Here is a 20,933-nt window from a genome sequence, read left to right as displayed (position 1 = left end):
CTTCATCTCAAGATATTTCACTTGCTTTCACTGATCTGTACTGTAGCTATCAGTTAACACAGCAATCTCCAACGCGGTTATGAGACTCTTCGAACCATCCAATCACAGGAGGTAAAAAACATTAAAAGCAATATTGATTCGCTTTCAACATAAGTGGGAGTGTTTGGGACGCACAGTTCTGCGCCCCAGGGCGGATCCGAAACCAGCCACTTAGAGCTCAGCCTCAGGTCACATGTTTTTACCCTTTTTCCTGACCTACATAGACACTCATTAGGGGTACGCCCCAGACACACAAACATGACACACACACAACGAACTCAGTTTTGATTTTTAATTGTTTTAAATAAATTATAACATGACTAACAGTGAAATAGTACAACTAAATGAATTGATTTTGTATTAATTTGCACTATATATTTAACTTTTTGGTAACATGTTAAAGTAGCTTTCCTCTCTGGCCAGCTTTAAGGGGGCAGCGCCCCAGCGCCCACTAGTGACCAGCCGCCACTGCTTCTAATACTATTGTCATTTTACTTCTAGTTTGTTTCACTAAACCGTATCTCCGCTATTTTAAACAGTACTCGACATGTACTCCAGGAATCTCCTAAAAAAAATAGAGTAATGGTGACAGCCCTAAATCCAATGTAGAGATATATGCAGTATAGTCCACGCATTTAAAGTGTTTTTTAGCATGTAGATCCTGTCGGCTTTATCATTTTAAAAGTAGATCACCACACAAAAAGTCTGGACACCCCTGCTGCTGTATGCAATGAGAGTGAGGGCCGGGTGATGCGAGGGGGAGTTCGGGCAAAATTGTTCAATACAACCAATTTAATCACCCACTTAAAAAATAAGCATCCCGAAGCTTACAAAGAATATGGAAAATCAGCTAATTGATGACATTTTGCACATGGGTAAAGGTGCCCAATCAGTCATTTCTGGAAATAAATTACAAAAGTAAAAAAAAGTGTTTTGGAAAATAGCTCTTTATTTGATTATCATAAAAAATGTGTTTTCTATATCGGCATCGGCCATAACAGACAAGAGTCATATCGGTTATCGGTATCGGCCAAAATTTTCACATCGGTGCATCACTAAAACAAATGAAATACTATCTGTAGAGTAAGGGTTTCATGCCACTGTAGGGAAAGGAAGTGGGCTTGGTGAGCAATTATGTTCACATTGCAGTTTTTCTACATGCATAAACGGAAGACAGCTTCACTTTCTGTAAGGGATTACAAATATCGGATATGCATGATATGCATATTATCTTTGGCGCACTCAGAAACAACACAAGAATAACAATGCGAAGATCTCTTCTTACTTTGATTTTAGGTAAATACAGTCTTCCATCTGTACTAAATCATTTTAAATACAGCATTCAAAGCTTAATCTGCTAAAATGTAAATTGTTGTTATAATCCAGTTTACCTACCATAGCAATAATGCAAAAGTAGTTTTGTATGATTTGTGATTTATGATTTGTATGATTTCAAAAAGCTATCGGGTCTTCGAAAAACAAACTGAAAGAACTTTAAAGTTAATTTTTAGATGTTAGACTGTAACATTTTCAAGTCAAGAAAACATTTTAGATAATTTATACTACTTTATGTTAAATACTTTTCCTGGGAAATAAATAATCAGAATATATATTACCAGGGCTGTTTTTAAGCATAGGCGAACAAGGTTGGGAATAGACCCCTTCACGGTTCACGTCACAGGCGGTTCCCACTGCGCATGTCGGGGTCAGAAAAGTCATTACAGCAGATTGAGTTGCGTATTATTCGGTATCGTCAAAAATGCTTACTTGCGTCGTGGGCTTTGAAAATCGCATCAGGTCTTCCGTTACGTTTTCGCGATTCATGCAGAATCTCAAAAACAAAAAAATACAACATCTGCGGCTGCAAGCAATTAACGTGCAGACTGGGACAATACAAATATCAAAGAGGCTTGTGTTTGTAGTGCTCACTTCATTTGAGGTAAGTTATCATTTTTCAGCCCTGTTAGGTTAAATTATAAAGCCAGGATAGTATGAACAGTTTGACCCCATGCTGCGCGCGCACCCGATAATCATTCAATGTTTACAAACCTTGAAGGGGTCTATAGATAATGAAATTAGGGCTCCACCTGCAGGGGGCGCCAAAGAGCACATACACATTTTGATTTCTGGTTCACTGACTTGAGTGAGTGAAAAATAATTACTGCAACAAAATGAAAGAATTAAATTTAAGTTAATGTTCGCGTCTTTTTGGCTTAATCAGACAAATGCTCATATGTCAAAATAGCTGTCTTGCACTGAAAAAATGATTCAATTTACTCAATTTTTTAAGGTAAGTGGTTGCAATCAATTTATTTAATTTATTTTTTGTTTTGTTTTTCTCATTTTTTTTGTTTAAACGTAGCTTAAATAAATTGATTGCAACCACTTACCTTAAAAAGATTTAGTAAATTGGATGAATCAACATTTTTTTCAGTGTGGTGAGTAATTGTGTATGTAACTGTTTAGAAATACATTTAAATTAGAAATTAATGTATTGTTTTCAAACAACTAAATGTGTATTAACAGTAATTAATGTTGAAAAAATAGATTTAGACTAGATTTAAACAGTGTTGTAAAAAAACATTTGTAAAAAATAATATATAACACTATGCTATTAAAATATATTTTATATATTTTAAAGGGGACATATTATGAAAATCTGACTTTTTCATGTTTAAGTGCTGTATTTGGGTCCCTACCCTAGTGCTTATCAACCTAGAAAATGTGAAAAAGATCAACCTAGTAACTTGGTAAACCATTCTCTGCAAGCATGTAAAAAAAATCGATCATTGACATTTGGCTCCCCTTGTGATGTCAGAAGGGGATAATACCGCCCCTTAATCTGCACTATCCAACCACGGCACTATCATTAAGTGCAGAGATCAGCTCATTTACATTTTAAAGGACACACCCAAAACTGCACATTTTTGCTCACACCTACAAAGTGACAATTTCAACATGCTATAATAAATTATCTATGTGCTATTTTGAGCTAAAACTTTACTGAACCTTTTTTTAAGAAAGGATGTGTTAATTTTAACACATTGTTTTGTGTTAAACTATTTAATACATAATGTGTCATTTTATGTTGATTTTGAAATAAATAAAAGGGACGACATAAGATGTGTTAAAGCAACACAAAGTGTGTTGTTCCAAAAATTACACATTAGATGTGCTGTCCTTAACTAGACACAAGATTCGTTTTAAGAGTGCATACTCTGGGGGCACCAAAGATTTATTTGAAACCTGTAAGTAATCCACTGTGAGGCGAGTGTTTTAGAACCCAAGTGCAGTTTTATAACAAAAAAAAAACCATAAACATAACTAAACACTAAACTTGACATGAACAAAAACAAATGCATGACATGAAATGAAACTCACCAAACAGATGGACATACAGTTTAACAAAGCTTTACACGCAGAACACGTATTTTGGAATAGGGAACCACACACAGTACACTCTGAACACTTATCTTTAAAATACTAACACCTTAAAGCAACGTTTCCAAAAAAGTTTCAGTTGTTCATCTACTCGAAACAGGGTAAACTGCACTTTCACATTCGCTTTGCAGCCCTCTGTCGGCCAAAACCGCACTAAAGAAGTTTCCAACCGTCGGGTCGCGGTCCTGTAGTTCGAGTGAAAACTACATAAACTTGCTTTACAGCAGACCTACAACCCAATCAGAGCCAGCTTTACTGCAGTAGGCTAAATTGTTTACGACAGTGGTAATGGACAATTCCGCTTCCAACCTGTAGGGGGAGCAAAGAGCAAAAACTCTTTAGTGTTGCTTTAAGTGTTAATTGTTGGTAGACTGTGACATTTTCAAGCTTATATGTATATATAGGCTCGTTTTATTTATAATTTTTTTCTACATTTTATATTAATAGAATAACACAAATTATTTTAGTTAAGTTGCTACTCTTTGCCTAAACTTTAAATAAAAAAGTGTCTTCTTGGGGGTTCACTCTCACTAACTCTCACTTTAGAAAAATCGGTGGGGTTACTTGATTGTAACCTTGTTCCCTGAAAATGCGGAACAAAATGCTGTGCTGCTAAGCGCTATGGGGAAACGTCTTTATTGTTGACCTGCTGAATATAGTGTGCAAACACGTCAATGAAATTGACCCGGAGGTATATAGATAAAATAGATGAGCATCAGCTGTGTCATCAGATCTTTGTTTGAAGACCAGTCCTGGGACATCTTCTGTACGGCAAGACAGCGCAGCATTTCGTTCCGCTTTTTCAGGGAACAAGGTTACACTTAAGTAACCCCACTGTTCCCTTTCAAAAGCTACTCTCAATGCTGCGATGCTAAGCGCTATGGGGAACGACAATACCCACGCTGCCGTACTTGGAGATGTCTGGACCCCTTACGGATGTGTAAGTGTGCGCACAAGGACCGCAAGGAAATCCCAGACAAAAATAACCAAGCCAAAAATAGTGGATGTGTGCGGAAAGGATGCTCCTGCCGCCTCACAAACACCTAAAAGCAGGCACCCCTTACTAATAGTAGCAGTGGGGGATACCCCTTTTTGGAACAAATGGTTTAGACATCAGCTTGAGATGTTGACTCGAAGGCATGAGAACCTGGAGTGACATGAGCATCCAAGCTATAAAATTATATGAATGTATGCGGAGAGGACCAGCCTGCCGCATCACAAACGCTCTGTAATGAGGCCCCTTTTACTAAAGCAGTAGAGGAGGCTACTCCCCTGGTGGAGTGGGCTCTCAGACCTGCTGGCGAGACTTGACCGCACGCCTCATAGGCAAGAGCAATAGCATCCCTAACCCAATGTGATATGGACTGCCTGGTGGCCCCGACACCTCTGTTGTGGCCCCCAAAACAGGCAAACAATTGCTCTGACTTAAGCCAGTGGCTAGTGCAGTGAGCATAGGCCTGAAGAGCACGGACTGGACACAATCTGTGGCATAACTCCTGCTCTGGCGTGGCAAATGGCGGAGGGCAGAAAGTCTCAAGAATGACCGGATGTGCAGTCGAAAAGGGAACCTTAGGCAGGTAATCAAGATAAGGATGCAAAATCGCCTTCACCATTCCTGGGGCAATATCTAGACGAGATGGCAAATCCGCCAGACCCTGCATATCCCCAATTCTTTTTAAAGAAGCTATCGCCATTAGAAAAAACATCTTTAGTGTCAGAAGTCTATCAGACGCTGATTCTAGAGGTTCAAAAGGGGGTCTGAACCAGACCCTCAAGGACTATAGCTAGGTCCCATGAAAGAATCTTATTTCCGAATAAAGCGAGCGGGCAGAGGATGCCTCCCGAGCGGCGCCCCGTCCACCAAAGTGTGGCAAGCCGAAAGAACGGCCACATAAACCCTAAGTGGATGGGCATAAGCCTGCTGACAGCTTTTCCTGCAGAAAACTGTAGCAATATGGCAGTTAACAGGATCTGCATTATGTGTGTTGCACCATGCTTTAAAGACACCCCATTTAAAGGCATAATTCTTTCAAGTGTAAGAAGCCCTAGCACTCAAATTAGTGTCAATAACATCAGGCGACAAACCCGTGTCCCTCAGTTGGTACCCTTCTGGGGCCAAACATGGAGATTCCACAGGTTGGGCCTGGGATGAAAAATCGTACCCCCCGCCTGAGACAGAAGGTCCCTCCTCTCTGGAATCGCCCATGGCGAGCCGTTGAGGAGAGATATTATCTCTGAGAACCAAACTCTATAAAATAAAACTCAATAAAAAAATGCCAATGCGGTGCTATAAGTAAGAGGCAAGAGCCTCGCTGGCGAACTCTGGCTAGAACCTGCGGGAGCAGCGCAACTGGAGGAAATGCATAAATGCAAGTGCCAAGGGGGCTGGGGGAGTCAGAAAGAAGTAAAGGGGACATTGCGCTGTCTGAAAAGAGACAAAGAGGTCCACTTCCGCTCTGTAAAATATGTTCCATTTCTGAGACACTATGTCTTGGTGGAGTTTCCATTCTCCAGTCGATAATGTCTGCCTGGACAGTAAATTCGCTCCTACATTCAGGTTCCCCGGGATGTACACTGCTCTGAGCGACAGGAACTTGTCCTGAGCCCAGAGAAAAATCTGCCTCGCTATCCTGTTCAAATTGCACGTGTACAAGGACGACCATCTAAGATCGCACCCCAGCCCGTCAGGGAGGCATCTGTCGTTAGCAGTCTGCGATGACAAGTCGCCTCTAGCATGGGACCCAACCCAAGCAACCGGGGTCTTATCCACATAGTTAGTGTACGAAGCCTGCGGCGCGTCACTTTAATTAGCTTTTGAGGATTGGTCCTTGGATGAAACCCTCTGGCTCTGAGTCACAACTGAAACAGCCTCATATGCAACAGCCCCAAAGGAATCACCGTGGATGCTGATGCCATGAGCCCTAATATCCTCTGATATTGTTTCACAGTGAGATCCTGGCCTAGCCTGACTCTGCTCAGGGTATGCTGAATGGTCGCGATTTGTGCGGCAGACAGAGGTGCCCGCTTCGTAATCGAATCCCAGACTATCCCTAGATAAGTCGTTGAGTCTCAACCCTAGATAAAGTAGATGTGCTAACACAATGTCCCTGTGTTGGAGTGCCACCTCTCGCGATTTCGCTAGTATTAGCCAATCGTCTATGTAATTTAAAATGCGGATCCCCTGGAGTCTCAATGGAGCCAATGCTGCATCCATGCATTTTGTATATGTGCGGGGTGATTAGGCTAGGCCGAATGGAAGATCCCAAACTGATACGTTTTGCCCGCAAAAGTGAACCTCAGGAACTTCCTGTGTTATGGTTATATTTCTATATGAAAATATGCATCCTTTAGATTATTAGATTATTACCCAAGCAGTAACATCTGGCAGAAGTTTCCACGTTGACAGACTCTCTGATAATGGTATTTATTTTATAATTTCCTCTTGGGGGGATGCTAAAAGTCCTGCTTCCTGAATGACAGCAGGTAGACAGGGGTCTTTAACACTTCGCTGGAAACCGCCTCCCCCACTGTTACTCATCTATTTTATAGCCTCGCATCGGGTGCGCTTTGATGTCGTCATCAACCGAGGCTATATACCTCCGGGTCAATTTCATTGAAGTGTTTGCTCACTATATTCAGTGGGCCAACAATAAAGACGTTTCCCCATAGCTCTTAGCAGTGCAGCACTGAGAGTAGCTTTTGAAAGGGAACTATTCTGGGCTCTTTTTGACTGCTTTTATGGTCTAATTCCTATATATTTAAAAAAGTTATGTTTGTGTCTCAACAGCTTGTGCTCTGAGTTCTTCATCTGGTAAGTAGACTCTTTTGGAAAGTCAATTCAACCTACAGTACTATTTTAAGGTCGACCTGTGATAAGTTGACATTACTTATTAAAACAAGTTAAAAAATTTTTAAATTCGTGCATCGTGCAAATGAGCGGTAAAAACCTGATTGGCAATTTCGTACTCAAGAGCATGAATCTTACCTTTCATAGAAATGAAACATTCGCTTTGCGTCAGTGGAGAGTGGTCGCTTAAATATGACCAGGGGTTTCTTTCATAAGATTTGAACTGAGGCGGCTCTGCATTAGCGCGTGCCTGTCTCGTCCGTCTCCATGGTTCTTTTTGCGCGTTCCCCCGCCCATCAATCATCCGTTGCGTGTCTTTATCACCTTGCTTTTTTAAATATTTTTTTTACTCATTAACGGATATGATTTAAATAAAACATACTTAAGTAAAAATAAAATCACAGATTTTTAAACTACTCAAAAAAGTAAAAGTACACAAAAAAACTACTCAATTACAGTAACGTGAATAAAATGTAATTCGTTACTTTCCACCTTTGGGCGGGGAAAACAAGTAAGCCACTTGGGTGAAGGAAAAATGCCAGCTGTTGCTTTTTCTCCCGACAGCATCAAAGCTTCTGTCATGCTAACACATGGGGTCTTATGAAAAACTTTCCATTATTTTACACGAAGTCAACGAAAATTGAGCAAGATTTGTCAGCTGCTTTGTCATGTCATGAGTGTCTACTGCAAATGGTGGGACATTTGCAGCTTGATCGTACAAGAGTTGCTTAAAGAGTAACTAAACCCTAAACCAACTTTTTTTAGTTAATGATCTGTAAGAATGATGCTTTATTAGTGCTGTTCATTGATTTTAGTAAGTTTTTTGACATTTGGATATAAAGTGTTTCAATACTACAATATATGGTGTAAAAACGTCTGAGTGCTGCCCTCTTCAGGTTGAACAGTGGCTACTGCAGTTGAATTTTCCTATTGGATGTTGGGTCCAAGAAATAACTCGTGACGTAAGCAGGTTCAAGCTCACCACGCCCTTGTTACGATCTCACCACACACTTGGTACTAGGCTAGTTCGTCCCCTCTATCTCCGTTGGGATCTGCCCACTTTTCTTGCATTTTTCAAATATTGCAGTGGGTGGAGTCACGCTCTGACCAGGGGTTTAGTTACTCTTTAAAGGAAACTCTGTGACAACTCTGATTAATATTATAAGATTATCCAAAGTAATATAGTTTTAGGGGAGGTTTCCTGAACAAGGATTAGCTTAAAACAGGAAAAGGCCTTAGTTTAATTAGGAAATATAACTATTTTAACTAACATGCCTTACTAAAACAGTACTTGTGTGCATTTTGAAGCAAAATAAAGGGCATTGATGTATATTAAGATGCCAATGCAAGTTGTTTTCAGTTAAGACATTTATTTGGATAATATTATAAGATTATCCAAAGTAATATAGTTTTAGGGGAGGTTTCCTGAACAAGGATTAGCTTAAAACAGGAAAAGGCCTTAGTTTAATTAGGAAATATAACTATTTTTAACTAACATGCCTTACTAAAACAGTACTTGTGTGCATTTTGAAGCAAAATAAAGGGCATTGATGTATATTAAGATGCCAATGCAAGTTGTTTTCAGTTAAGACATTTATTTTAGTCTAGGACTAGTCTAATCCCTGTCCCTAAACGTCCCATCATGGTTCCCAAGCTCAGAGTCAGAGTCTTTATTTTCTGCAGAAGTGCACAACTTTGGCATTTATGGGGATCTTTAAAATATGGGTTTACCAGAGTCAGGCAAAAATCCACAACAACTCCAGTGTGTACAGTAAGGGGCGGTTTCCCAGACAGGGATTAGACTAGTCCTAGACTAAAAAAATTTTAAGAGCTGTCCAAACTGAAAACAACAAAATGCACATAAGTAATGTTTTTAGTAAGGCATGTTTGTTAAAACTAGTTATATTTCCTAATTAAACTAAGGCCTAGTCCTGGTTTAAGATTATCCCTGTTCAGGAAACCGCCCCTATGTGTTTTACACATCATCTAGATAGGGATGTCTAATTTTTAAAGGTTCAAACGATGATCATCTGCACTATAAAAATGCTAGGATATTTTTTGAACCCAGCGTTGGGTCAAAAAGGGTCGAACAGTAACCCAGAAAATGTTTATTTGGTCCAACAATGGATTAAAACAAACCAGCATTTTTGGTTGAAACAACCCAGCATACGTTAAATTACAACCCAACAGGATGTGTTCATCTTTTTTTGACCAAAGTAAGATACAGTAACATATATTTTTAAAAAATTTTTTTAACACAGTGATTATTTTCGACTTGTCTGTAATGATAGAACAATGTAAGATTTTGACATGGGTTCAATTAAATTGTCTTGTTTTTCAGGAGGTGATGTTAGACTGGTCAACAATGATAAACCTTGCTCTGGTATAGTTGAGGTCTTTTATGATGGCCGTTGGAGAACTGTGTGTTATGACACTTGGGACATGAAGGATGCTGCTGTGGTGTGCAGAGAGCTGGTATGTGGAAAAGCTCTTAGTACCGACTGGTATTATGGTGAGAATAGGGACCATATCTGGGCGGATAATATTGCATGTTCTGGAAGTGAGAGCAGCATAATAGAGTGCAAACACAGTGAAGAACCAGATCCGTGTCACTCTGATGATGCTGGTGTTGAATGTTCAGGTATGAGAATATTCATCCATTTAATCTCAAACTTTTTTCAGCTCAGTGACAATATGATTTTTTTCTCCTGGATAGCCCAATAAACATGAAATGTCTTTTCTTTAATCATTGTTTGTTGCATGTTGCGAGCGAAGTGAGTCACAACCATGTAACACACACAAAACATTACCCCACTATCTCTGAGTAACTTTTGATCCACTACAGGTTTGTGATGTTTACATTTTATGAACTTACACTCGTTTGCCAACAAAACACATACATTTGATGCATTTTTACTTACCGCCTGTGCTCATGACCTGGTTGTTTTAAGCCCCATTTCAATGAAATCCAGTGTTAAACAAACACACTTGCTACCCCGGATAAACAAACTACATCCATTGTTCCCATATTGCTGGGTTCTTTGGGAACAAGCTTAATTTTCCCCTTAATTACAAACAACAACATGCGGTATTGTCGCAGAAGTTGTTTTAATGCATCTAAAGATCAAATCAGATTTAAAATTACTCACAGATGGTGGGCACCCCGCGCAGCCCCTTTGTGACTCTTCTTCTGGTTTATTAGCCGTCATTTGTAGTGTACAGTGGAATGGCAGCTTTAAAGTAACCACGCAGATTTTAAATCAGACAAAGATGCCCAGTGGGCCGGATAAAGATGATTGACTGGCCACATTTGGCCTACGGTCCACCAGTTGACCAGCTCTGCTTTACAAGGTAACATCGCCATCTACTGGACTGGTTCACATAAAACAGCAGATTTAGTCAAATATGTATAAACACTGGTCTTTTTGTCAGGTTGTTGTGTGTACATGGAATTTTTCAAAAACACAAAGGAAAAACTTTTTCACTACATTGTTATAGTGTAACATAGCCTAAATGTTGGAAAATTAGGAACTAGCATGCCAGCAAAGACCTTTGTGTAAGATGTCTAAATAGTCAAAACTGTGCAAAACATTTTAGCAGATCAGGGCCCTTATTTACAAAAAATTTATCTTACCACTAAGAGTTCTCCTAAATAGCAGTTAAAGTTCTTAGCTTAGAGTTTTCTCCTAAAACCTATTCAAAAAGCTGCTGAGAGTGACTTCCACTAAGGAATTGGCGGGGTTGACCTCGTTGCTATGGATGATGTCATCAAAATTACTAACTAATGACAACAGTGATTTACTGATACAGAAGGGTATGGGTCTCTCTCTGTAAGTGATTTAATCATAGGTATATTGTAAAAGTAGCATAATGCCATATTAAAAAAATAATAATAAAGATTGCAAAATGTAGTTAATTATTGAACAACCAATTCAATAAAATAACCATTTTGATTACCATAAGAGCATTATACATTATATTGATAATTGAGGCAAATACCTGGAAAAGTGTTGTCTTGTTATATAAATAAATAGATTTGTCTTGTTTTTCAGGAGGTGATGTTAGACTGGTCAATAGTAGTATTGCCTGCTCTGGTAGAGTTGAGGTCTATTATGATGGCCGTTGGGGAACTGTGTGTGATGACTCTTGGGACATTAATGATGCTGCAGTGGTGTGCAGACAGGTGGGATGTGGAAAAGCTCTTAGTGCAAAGAGTGGGGCTTATTTTGGTCAGGGGAGTGACAAGATCTGGTTGGATAATGTTGGATGTTCTGGAAGTGAAAGCAGCCTAAAACAGTGCAATCACAATGGACTAGGCCCTAATAACTGTAAACACAATGAAGATGCTGGTGTTATGTGTTCAGGTATGAGAATATTCATCCATTTATTCCCACAATGTTGTATTTTACTCCCTGGATAGCTCAATGAAACAAACTGTCTGTACTTTAAAAAGTTTTAAATCGGTGGGGTAATATTCTAAATATGATTCTCAGTAATGATGACACATTTTCACAATTCTAGAATATTGATTATATTTAATGAGCAAACAAATACAGATAACCAATGATATACATTTCAAGCATCACACACATCATGTAAGTTTTCTTTTATGTCATATCAGGAGGGTTAAGATTGGTCAGTGGCTCTGATTCCTGCTGTGGAAGAGTGGAGATCCTTCACGATGGCCAGTGGGGAACTGTGTGTGGTGACGACTGGGACATAAGAGATGCTGATGTTGTGTGCAAACAATTAAACTGTGGCAGAGCCATCAGTGCCCCTCACAGAGCTGCCTTTGGTCAGGGAAGTGGAGCGATCTGGCTGGATGATGTTGGATGCTCTGGAAATGAGAATACCCTTACACAGTGCTCACACAGAGGTCTGGGACAACATAACTGTAATCATGGTAAAGACAGTGGTGTTGTGTGTACAGGTAAGACAAATCACTTGGCTGCAGACAGATGTCACTATTTTGTTCTCCAGCAAATATTTATCAGAGTTAAGTACTATTTCACCTCAAACATAGAAGAAAGCCTTACAAGAAAGCTTTTGAACATTCAACCACAATTATTGTTCACATTTTGCTTAGACATATTTTTTCTCATAGTTACTGAAACTTTGTTAGTATACTTTATCAGTGTGGAAATAAACATTACAAATACATTAATTACCCTCTTCATTCTAAACATAAACTTATATTTTGCAGGTGATCTGGAGATGCCCATCCTTTCCATAATCTCTCCACATTCAGTTGTGTCTCCTGGAGAAAACATTCAGTTTAAATGCACAACACCTAATCCAAGATGGCGGGAAAATGCTGAATTCCACCTGTTCAGAAGATCATCCACAATATCCTCTCAAACAAGTGTATCTAGTGTGAATTTCAGTCTGACTGTAGACGTCTCACATCAGGATCAGTACAGCTGTGATTACTCTTACAGGAATGACACCATCAAGTCTTCCAGGAGTAACACTATTGAAATCACTGTGGGTGAGTGTGTTCACAATGAATTACTTTTCTGTGTTCAATTACATTTTCATTATATCTATTTGTCTGGTACCTGATAGATGCTTTTATTACCAAATTCCTCACTGTGCAGTTCAATTCTACATTTTTATCAGTATGTATTTTTACCTGGGGAGCAAACCCATGACTTTTGTACTACTAACGCAATGTCCTACCACTGAGCTATACAGGAGCACTCTTGTTCTTGTCACAGCCATTTGTAAATCATAGATTAGTTAAAGACAATCAGAATGTGTTCCCTTTGTTTTCCAGTGAACCTGCAGAAGCCCAATATTTCTCTCAGTGGATTGTTTGACTTTGGTCCTCATGGTTCAGTGATCACCAGAGGTCACAGCTTCACTATTACTTGTTCATCTGAATCTCAGTATTCTGGAGGCTTCTTCTCTCTGTTCAGTGGATCAAACATCACCAGGAATGAACCAGTTGTCAATCACTCAGCCGTCTTCATCTTTCCTGAGGCAGATTATTCACATGAGGGAAATTACAGTTGTGTTTATAAAGTGAATGGATCCACACGTAACTTTCATTCAGATGCATCTGAGCTGCTGCTCATCACTACCAGAGGTGAGTTATAGATGTTTGAACATTGTGAAGCTTAAGCTTTCCTTTAAACACATAACATGTAATCCATGATTTAACAAGTGACAAAATGTTTTGGATTACTTTATAATTTCTGCTGCACTGTGCTAGTAGCCCCACCCACTGTGTTGATTGGCTAAGATATTGTTTCTCTGAGACACATTTCATTGTATTGTAAATTTGTTGCATTTTTCCTGATAAAGTTTAAGCACAAGATGACTGCTCGCAAAAAATAATAATTTGAAAGCGTCTCTCTTTCAGCCTCTCTGCTTCCTGTCATTGGTGCTGTTGTGCCAGCTGTACTTCTCATCTTCTCTGCTTTTGTAATCGTCTTCATAGTGAAGAGAAGACAAAAACAGAACAAGGAGATTCGTGAAGAGTGCTTCTTTAAGAAAGGTGATATTGTGTTGCATTTTGTAAATGAAGCCATATAATTTCTTACCAACTTACCAACAACAGTGTGTTTCTTGAAAAAATATCATTTTTATAATTATGCAATGTCCGTAGGTGAGGGTAATACATATGAAGGTACATCCCGTGACACCAAAACTGGAGATGATGATGAGGACGTCTATTAAAATATGGAACTTGATAAGAAAGATAATGTGAGCAGTGATGATGACTCTGAACAGGACTATATTAATGTGGATCCAGAAAATTTAAAACAGGATTGTATGAATGCAGACACAGATGATTCTGAAGAGGATTATGTTAATGTTGATATTACAGAAAACAGAGCTATGGTAGACAGTAAATGTGATGATGACCTCTATGAAAGTTTTATGGATTATGAGTGAACCTGAAATACAGTAGATTTACCTTAGAGTGACGAAGTTTGGTTTAATCCGAATATAAAGGAATTAAGTATAATCTCTTACTTTACCATTATGTTTTTCTATATGAATATAACCAGTTATATGTATCACTAAGTTTACCAGTGTGTGGGTGTATGAAAATTACCAACTTGCATTGCAGTTTGTTCAAAAAGTACATGGTGAGAATCTATACATGCTGAGGGCCGAGACAAAAGACCTACTGTCCCAGGAATGTAATCTTGATAAAGTGATGCCATATGTTTTATATATGATACAAACCATATGTTTCTGAATATCAGACCATGTATGGAGTGCATGTATGAAGTTCCCATTTATGGGGGTGGGGTAGCCACCAGATATATATACCACTGGTGGTACAGTAAAATTTTAGTGGATCTTGCAAGATCTCCTCACGGCTTTATTTCGCTAACAATAAAGTCCATCTTTGAAATCAAAACCTCAGATTGAAGATTGTTTCATTTGAGGAAAAGGAAAACCACAACAAGAGCAGAGGTGCCCAAACTAATCAGGGTATCTTCCGTCCATTCCATATCCGTTTTCAAATAAAAAAAACGGAAAACGATATTCATCATTGTATTGCCTTTGTTTAATATTTACTTAAAGTTATAATTTTCTATTCTGCCAGACATACAATCTACTCTAAATAACAGATTTTAGAATATCAGCCTAAAAATGGAATATTACATTTTGATTTCTTAACTAAGCTATATGACCCGGAAGTTCACGCGCACTGTACGCCTTTCTGTATAATGCTCCACACTCCAGTCCAGTTGGTGGCGGTAATACACCATAATAAGTTGGCTTGTCAACCGCCATTAAACAGTTCAAGAAGAAGTTCACACGTGGACGAACGGAAACAGAAACCTGTAACCAAAACTTCACCTCACCAACTTCAGAGCAGTGATGATATCCAGACTGAACACGGGTAAATCCAAACGACGCCGACGCCGCCGACGACGACGACGACCACGATGACCACGACGACCACGACCACCATGACCACGCCGACGACGACGACGACCACGACGACGACCACGACGACCACCACGACGACGACCACGACCACGACGACCACGACGACCACGACGACCACGACGACCACGACGACCACGACGACCACGACCACGACCACGACGAACAACATCCAACTGAAACCGTAATCCAAGACACACGAAACAACCAAACAACACGGGAGCCAACACAAAGTGAGGATCTGTTGAGGAACAGAAAGTCAGGTGAGTATTTATGGAGGTGATGTAATGATGAACAGCTGGAGCGAGACAATCAACACACAGCTGCAGGAGATCGCTCTAATGAGCACATGGCTGGGGTGAGTGAACAAACAAACACACACAAACATGACACGGTGGAAACAGTGGATTTCCTACCGTGACACAGGCAAGTCATGGATACATACACGCTTTTCAAGGGTCCTAAGAGGGTAACTTTAAAAGATGAAGACATGACAACTGATAAAATTGGCCGTATATTTCAGGTAATGATTTAGATGTTTTAATTTAAAATTTAGCAGAGATGGGCAAACTCGCCTTATCCAGGCTAATGTCCTGCAGAGTTTAGTTCCATAATCAAGCACACTTTAGCCAGATAATCTCTGTCTTGATTACCGGAATGCTACAGGCAGGAAAGTTATCACGGTTGAATCTAAACCGAAGTTCACAGAGATTCTGCCGAGGTGCAATCACCGAACTCAAATAGACCCGTTGCTGGATCTGGGTCTGTGCGCTTTGCATTTCAACGACCCAGCGCGGCCGCTGGTTTTGCTTCGCAGGCATTTTTGTCTGCGCCGCGGGCCAGTATGTCAAAACCTTTTCAACGGTGAGTTCAACAAACGTTTGCCCATGGGAACAATATTATTATACTAAAGTTTTGGGTGGTATTTTTGATAAAGGCATAAGCAAATTGTATTTGTTATCGGTTCACTGTCAGTTCTCTAATAATTGTGAGAGGTTTTATTAACATGTATGGCTGCCTAAATTATTGAAGCCAGAAATATAATGTGACTACAATGTATGTTGGCATTGCTTTCTAATAAGGTCTAGTCTATAGGAAGATAAGGTGGTCTTTGGAAATGTACCTAAACATCTTTTTATTTCAAGGAATGTTTTTCTTGCTGATCTGGTTGGTGGAAAATGGACACCTCAGAAGACTGTGGCGATCCGTTTTCATGAACATGAGGCATCAGTTCCTGGCATCTTGGCAAAAGTCCAAGATGCTATTGGGTCAGAAGATGGTTTGATTCTGACTGATGGCCAGGGGAATGAGATTGTAGATACAGAGGGAACAAAAGGTGACTGCATAAGATGAGAGACTACAAGCTGTTTCAAAAAATCTAAGAAGATTACATTAATGAAAACACCAGTAGAACAGAGAAATGTAATACCAGTTGATTCAAATAAAATAAAGTTTTACACACATAAAAATCACCTGAAATTTTCTGACTCTCAAAAAGTTACAGAAACATGATCAGGTTCTGATTGATGAAGCCTTAAGAGGGCAAAAAGCACACTGAAAGCAGCTTTTTTTGCTGTCTGCATTTTATTAGTGTTGTTTTTCTATTCTATTATAAAATTTTCACTTGTTCAATCTTGACTTAATGAATTATTTTAAAATACGAATGCTTTCCCTAGGATCAAGTTACTGGAAACAAAACTCTAGAAAGGTTTTTGCTGTGCGTGAACAACAGTTCTTGGAAATGAGATCCAAGAAGAGAAGATTAAGGTAAAATAGCTGATATTTTGAGCATTTAAATTAGTAACACGTAACAGACTTAAATATATGTTAAACATGGTTTGCTTATTGTAAATTGTTTCCTCAGCCAAAGGGATGATGACAGCCAGCTACCAGAGGTCTTGGAAAGAATTGAAGAGGTGGTGTTGGCATCCCAAGAACTGCCAGAGGTTGTACAGGCCATCAAGGGATTATCGGAGCTGACTTTGGCACACAGATGTTTTATTAGTTTCACAGATCAAGAACGTGCAGCTATCAAAAATGCATTTGCTTGCATAATTTGCAAAGGTTTGTTAACAATAACAAATAATTTTGTCCCTTTAAGATTTGTTGATAGCCAGAATAGGCTATTAAACTTTTGTAAATTAAACTGTAATACTTTCCTCTCTTTTCTCTGGATTAAGATCCCAGAAATATTATGAAAAGACAAAACAAGTAATTTTATTTTAAATTTCTAGGGCCCATGAATGATCCGGTTTTTGCAGTTTGTTGTCAGAGTCTCATTGCATGCAAAGTGTGCTTTGACCAGTGGCAGCGAAATGCCAACACCTGTGTGAAATGCAGAGGAGACAACTCAAGGGAAAACACCTACAGAGTCACAGGAATTGATGGTGCATTGTCTGCTTTTGGGGATCTTATCAAGGATTAAAAACAGTAAAAAGCTGTATACCAGTTACAAGTGTCACACGTTAAGAGGTTTTATAATATGGCACAACTGCAGCTGCTCTTTATTTGTTACTGCTGTTTGTTACATGTTAAGAGTTAATATCCTCTTGAATATACAGTTTAAAAAAAAGTTATTACTGTTCAGATGTTGACTTGAAAGTGAGATGCACTAAAGGAAGCACTTTTTTGCTTTAATATGAGTAATTATACTCTTTACATTTAAGTTATAAACCAAATATCACTGTTTCAGTGTCAAGTTTTAAACTTTTGATTTGTTGAAAGTAAAATGCAGCACTGGATAGCACTTTATTAAACATGCTTTAATGTGACCATTTATACTTCAAATTACAGCTTTGTTTTAATACAATTGATTATGTGCAAAATACTTGTTTTTTGTTTTGTGTACTTTTTGTACTTTTGTAAAATTATTCTTAACAAAAATGTTCAATAAATGTTAGTTTTACAGTGAATGTCTTGTCCCTGTTATTCTTAAAGAAACCTTGATTTTCATTAATAATGTCTTGTTACATTTATGAGATGTAATATGGCTTCTTTAATGTGAAGTCATAATTTGCAGCCTGATCAAAGCACTGTGTAATGTCTAGGTAATGATCAGCAAATTCTTCCTCTGCCTGGGATCTGTCTTCCTCACAAGAAAAGGGATCTGTCCCGAATATTGATGTTCTTGTCAGACAGGACCCCACATCTTGCTGATACATGTCTGCAACCACAGAGGCCTGTGGAAGGAGTTCCTCAGAAATCTTTGCTGGACACCCACCTTTAGCCAAGATGTTTGGTATGCCTTTTCCTACAACAGTAGTACCATAATTAATATATAAACAAGAAGAAATGTCTAAAAAGGTTCTAAGAAAAGCCAAATCTAGCATTAAACGGCTGTGATCTTGATCATAGAGAGGACAAAATCTACATGTAGCTTGACAATGGTGCACTTATATACAATGTATTGATTTGTAAATCATTTTGTGTGTTTACATTATTACAATCAAAAAGGAAAATACATGTTTAGAAATACCTACAATCCTATGTGCATTCCATGATAGCATAGTTCGTTCAAGCCCAATTGAGGAAACCTGACAAGTGAGATTGGATACACAAAATTTTGTTGTGTTGTCCTCCATGTTGATCACCTCTTGGTCTTGAAGTTGCAGCAGGGCTTCTTTCAGGGGATAGTTGACTCTGTTATTTATTTCTGGCCATATTCGCTCAACTTTGAGGTTCTGTGGATAAGGTATCATATTATTTATTTTATTGTGTAAAGAAATTAGTAAGGTTTTTTAATGTGGCAGGAAAAACTTACCCTTGAGGATTTTGTCTGTACATATGGTTGCCTGTTTATATTGTATCTGTGTCTGGACAGCAGCTCTTGGATATACAGGCACATATAGAACTCTTTTCCATGGTCAACCCGGATTTGATCCCACATGCCGTTTTTTATCACGGCTTCTCTGAAAGGATATCCAGGCTTCAAAAACTGACAGTGTGGTTTAAATGTTCAAAACATGCTGAATTAGTCCATGACAGTGATTCTCAATTCTAATTAGACCAATTGACCTGGTGTCACATTTAACGCCTATTTCGAATTGTTTATAAGAGCCAAACTATTGTGATACTGTGTTTTAATGGGTAGGGGGTAGCATAGAAATATATTGTCAGGGAGTCAAAAATGTTTACATTCTGTAAAATCTGAAAAGTTCAGTGATGATCACTCAGAATTGAGAAGCACTGATTTAAGAATGACAAATGTTAATGGGGCATGAATTAACCTGTAAACTTTCTGATAGATTGTTAAGTTGTTTTTAACAGGCATGGTGTTATAAGCCACAATTTGGCTGCTGAAGCCATCTATTGCCAGAACATGCGTCACAACATCACCAGCTTCTCATTTTGGTTCAAGTGTAGTTTATGTCCCATGTATTCTGCATGGTAGGGGACTGGATTCAAATTGCGTACACCCTAATAGTTTACAAAACAACATGTTATAATAGCACTGCCACTGCATTTCAGACTCACTAAAGAATAATGAATAATAATAAAAATACAATTTAATGAATAAACTTTAACTTACAGTTTTTTTCGATTGCTAAACGACAGTGGGCACAACTGGAGTCACATGTGCAAAACTCTAACTACAGTCTGCACAGCAGCAGTTCATGTGGACCAAACTCTAGTTCGTTTTTCATTGGTTAAACACAGTTTTCAAAACTTTACACACTTATCCCATGACTTTAACCACAACCTGCACAACACTGTGGATTTACAGCACTTTGTTCAAATGCTAACACACTGCTGTCAAAACTGTGAACCACACATTCAAAACAGAATTGATTTCAGCCTTGTGCCTTTCAAACACTGCTGATTGCAATTTCATATAAATGTAAATTCCAATTTCATTTATATATTTCATTTATATATAATATTACTTTTTATATAAATATGATAGGTAGAGCTTAGAAAGACAAATTTTGGAAATGGAACAAGGAAGACGGGTTCGTGGAGGGAGAAGGGTGGCAGGTAGTGGCCTGATGCTAGAGAAAGACAGGATTAGCTCCTCAATTACAGGTATTTGTTTGAATTACAGTATGTACTTTTAGTTTCTACCTTTTTTCCTCATTACTATAATTCCATAAACTACTACAGACTATTGAAGCAAACTGCAAATTTCATTTACCTTAAAGAATTGTTCTGGTCAAAAAATTTCAATAAATCATGTGATAAATCAATCAATAAATACATCATTATTTGAAGAAAATATTACTTTGTATGAAGTCACTGAAATTGTTCAAACTGTAAAGATAAAAATTAGTAATTTCTGTATTGGTGTTTGATGTTAGTGTTTTTCCTCTCAGTGTGTTGTGAGTGACAGTGTGTGTTATCTCAGTGAGGGTTGTGTTTAGTGTTTGGCTGAACTGAGCTGTTTTGAGTCATGTGTTAAGAGTTGTGCTCAGGTGACTTTTGGTATTGCAGGTTGTAGTTAGAGTTTTGCACATGTAGCTCCAGTTGTGCCCACTGACGTTTAGCAATCGAAAAAAACTGTAAAACGATTAGACAACTGTATTAATAACTCAGTTTAAGGACTTAAAGACAGTGTAAATCCAACCTTATGCCGCAATTCATGATATGGTGGATGAACCAGTCGTAGTGCTTTACCGACCCGAACTTCACCTGCACGTATGCCTTTTGATGACAGATAACCTGTCATAAATGTGCGCCCAAATGTTGGCCCCACCTGTTG

The 20,933-nt window shown here is 38.6% G+C and overlaps 2 protein-coding genes across 4 annotated transcripts; one reads left to right on the top strand and one right to left on the bottom strand.

Annotated features, from left to right (window-relative positions):
* Positions 1-1,194: 1,194 nt before the first annotated feature.
* Positions 1,195-14,702, top strand: LOC135767285 (CD5 antigen-like). Of its 2 annotated transcripts, none has more exons than XM_065276938.2 (9): positions 1,195-1,335; positions 7,268-7,291; positions 9,669-9,968; positions 11,380-11,691; positions 11,949-12,257; positions 12,531-12,815; positions 13,104-13,415; positions 13,770-13,826; positions 13,938-14,702. In XM_065276938.2, the coding sequence occupies exons 1-9, from the start codon at positions 1,251-1,253 to the stop codon at positions 14,006-14,008; spliced, it is 1,755 nt and encodes a 584-aa protein (XP_065133010.1). In that variant the 5' UTR covers positions 1,195-1,250; the 3' UTR covers positions 14,009-14,702. The 2 variants fall into 2 exon arrangements, with proteins under 2 accessions (XP_065133010.1, XP_065133007.1); XM_065276935.2 differs by having other exon boundaries at positions 13,692-13,826.
* Positions 14,703-17,985: 3,283 nt separating this feature from the next.
* Positions 17,986-20,933, bottom strand: LOC135760204 (uncharacterized). Of its 2 annotated transcripts, none has more exons than XM_065274133.1 (5): positions 20,799-20,933; positions 19,465-19,654; positions 18,999-19,146; positions 18,714-18,918; positions 17,986-18,488 (listed from the first exon to the last, which is right to left on the bottom strand). In XM_065274133.1, exons 2-5 carry the CDS (start codon positions 19,506-19,508, stop codon positions 18,211-18,213), a joined length of 675 nt encoding a protein of 224 aa, XP_065130205.1. In that variant the 5' UTR covers positions 19,509-19,654; positions 20,799-20,933; the 3' UTR covers positions 17,986-18,210. The 2 variants fall into 2 exon arrangements, with proteins under 2 accessions (XP_065130205.1, XP_065130206.1); XM_065274134.1 differs by having other exon boundaries at positions 18,349-18,488; positions 18,718-18,918.

The sequence above is a fragment of the Paramisgurnus dabryanus genome, chromosome 3 (genome assembly GCF_030506205.2).
Source record: "Paramisgurnus dabryanus chromosome 3, PD_genome_1.1, whole genome shotgun sequence".
Taxonomy (NCBI): Eukaryota; Metazoa; Chordata; class Actinopteri; order Cypriniformes; family Cobitidae; genus Paramisgurnus; species Paramisgurnus dabryanus.
Note: the sequence above shows the minus strand (reverse complement) of the source record. Positions and strands in the feature narration are given on the sequence as shown.

Coding starts and splice junctions, on each gene's coding strand:
- LOC135767285 (XM_065276935.2), top strand. CDS start 1,251: ATGCATGATATGCATATTATCTTTGGCGCACTCAGAAACAACACAAGA. Junction 9,969..11,379: donor TGCTGGTGTTGAATGTTCAG/GTATGAGAATAT, acceptor CTTGTTTTTCAG/GAGGTGATGTTAGACTGGTC. Junction 11,692..11,948: donor TGCTGGTGTTATGTGTTCAG/GTATGAGAATAT, acceptor ATGTCATATCAG/GAGGGTTAAGATTGGTCAGT.
- LOC135760204 (XM_065274133.1), bottom strand. CDS start 19,508: ATGCCTGTTAAAAACAACTTAACAATCTATCAGAAAGTTTACAG. Junction 19,147..19,464: donor ATCTATCAGAAAGTTTACAG/GTTAATTCATGC, acceptor ATATCCTTTCAG/AGAAGCCGTGATAAAAAACG. Junction 18,489..18,713: donor GAATGCACATAGGATTGTAG/GTATTTCTAAAC, acceptor CTACTGTTGTAG/GAAAAGGCATACCAAACATC.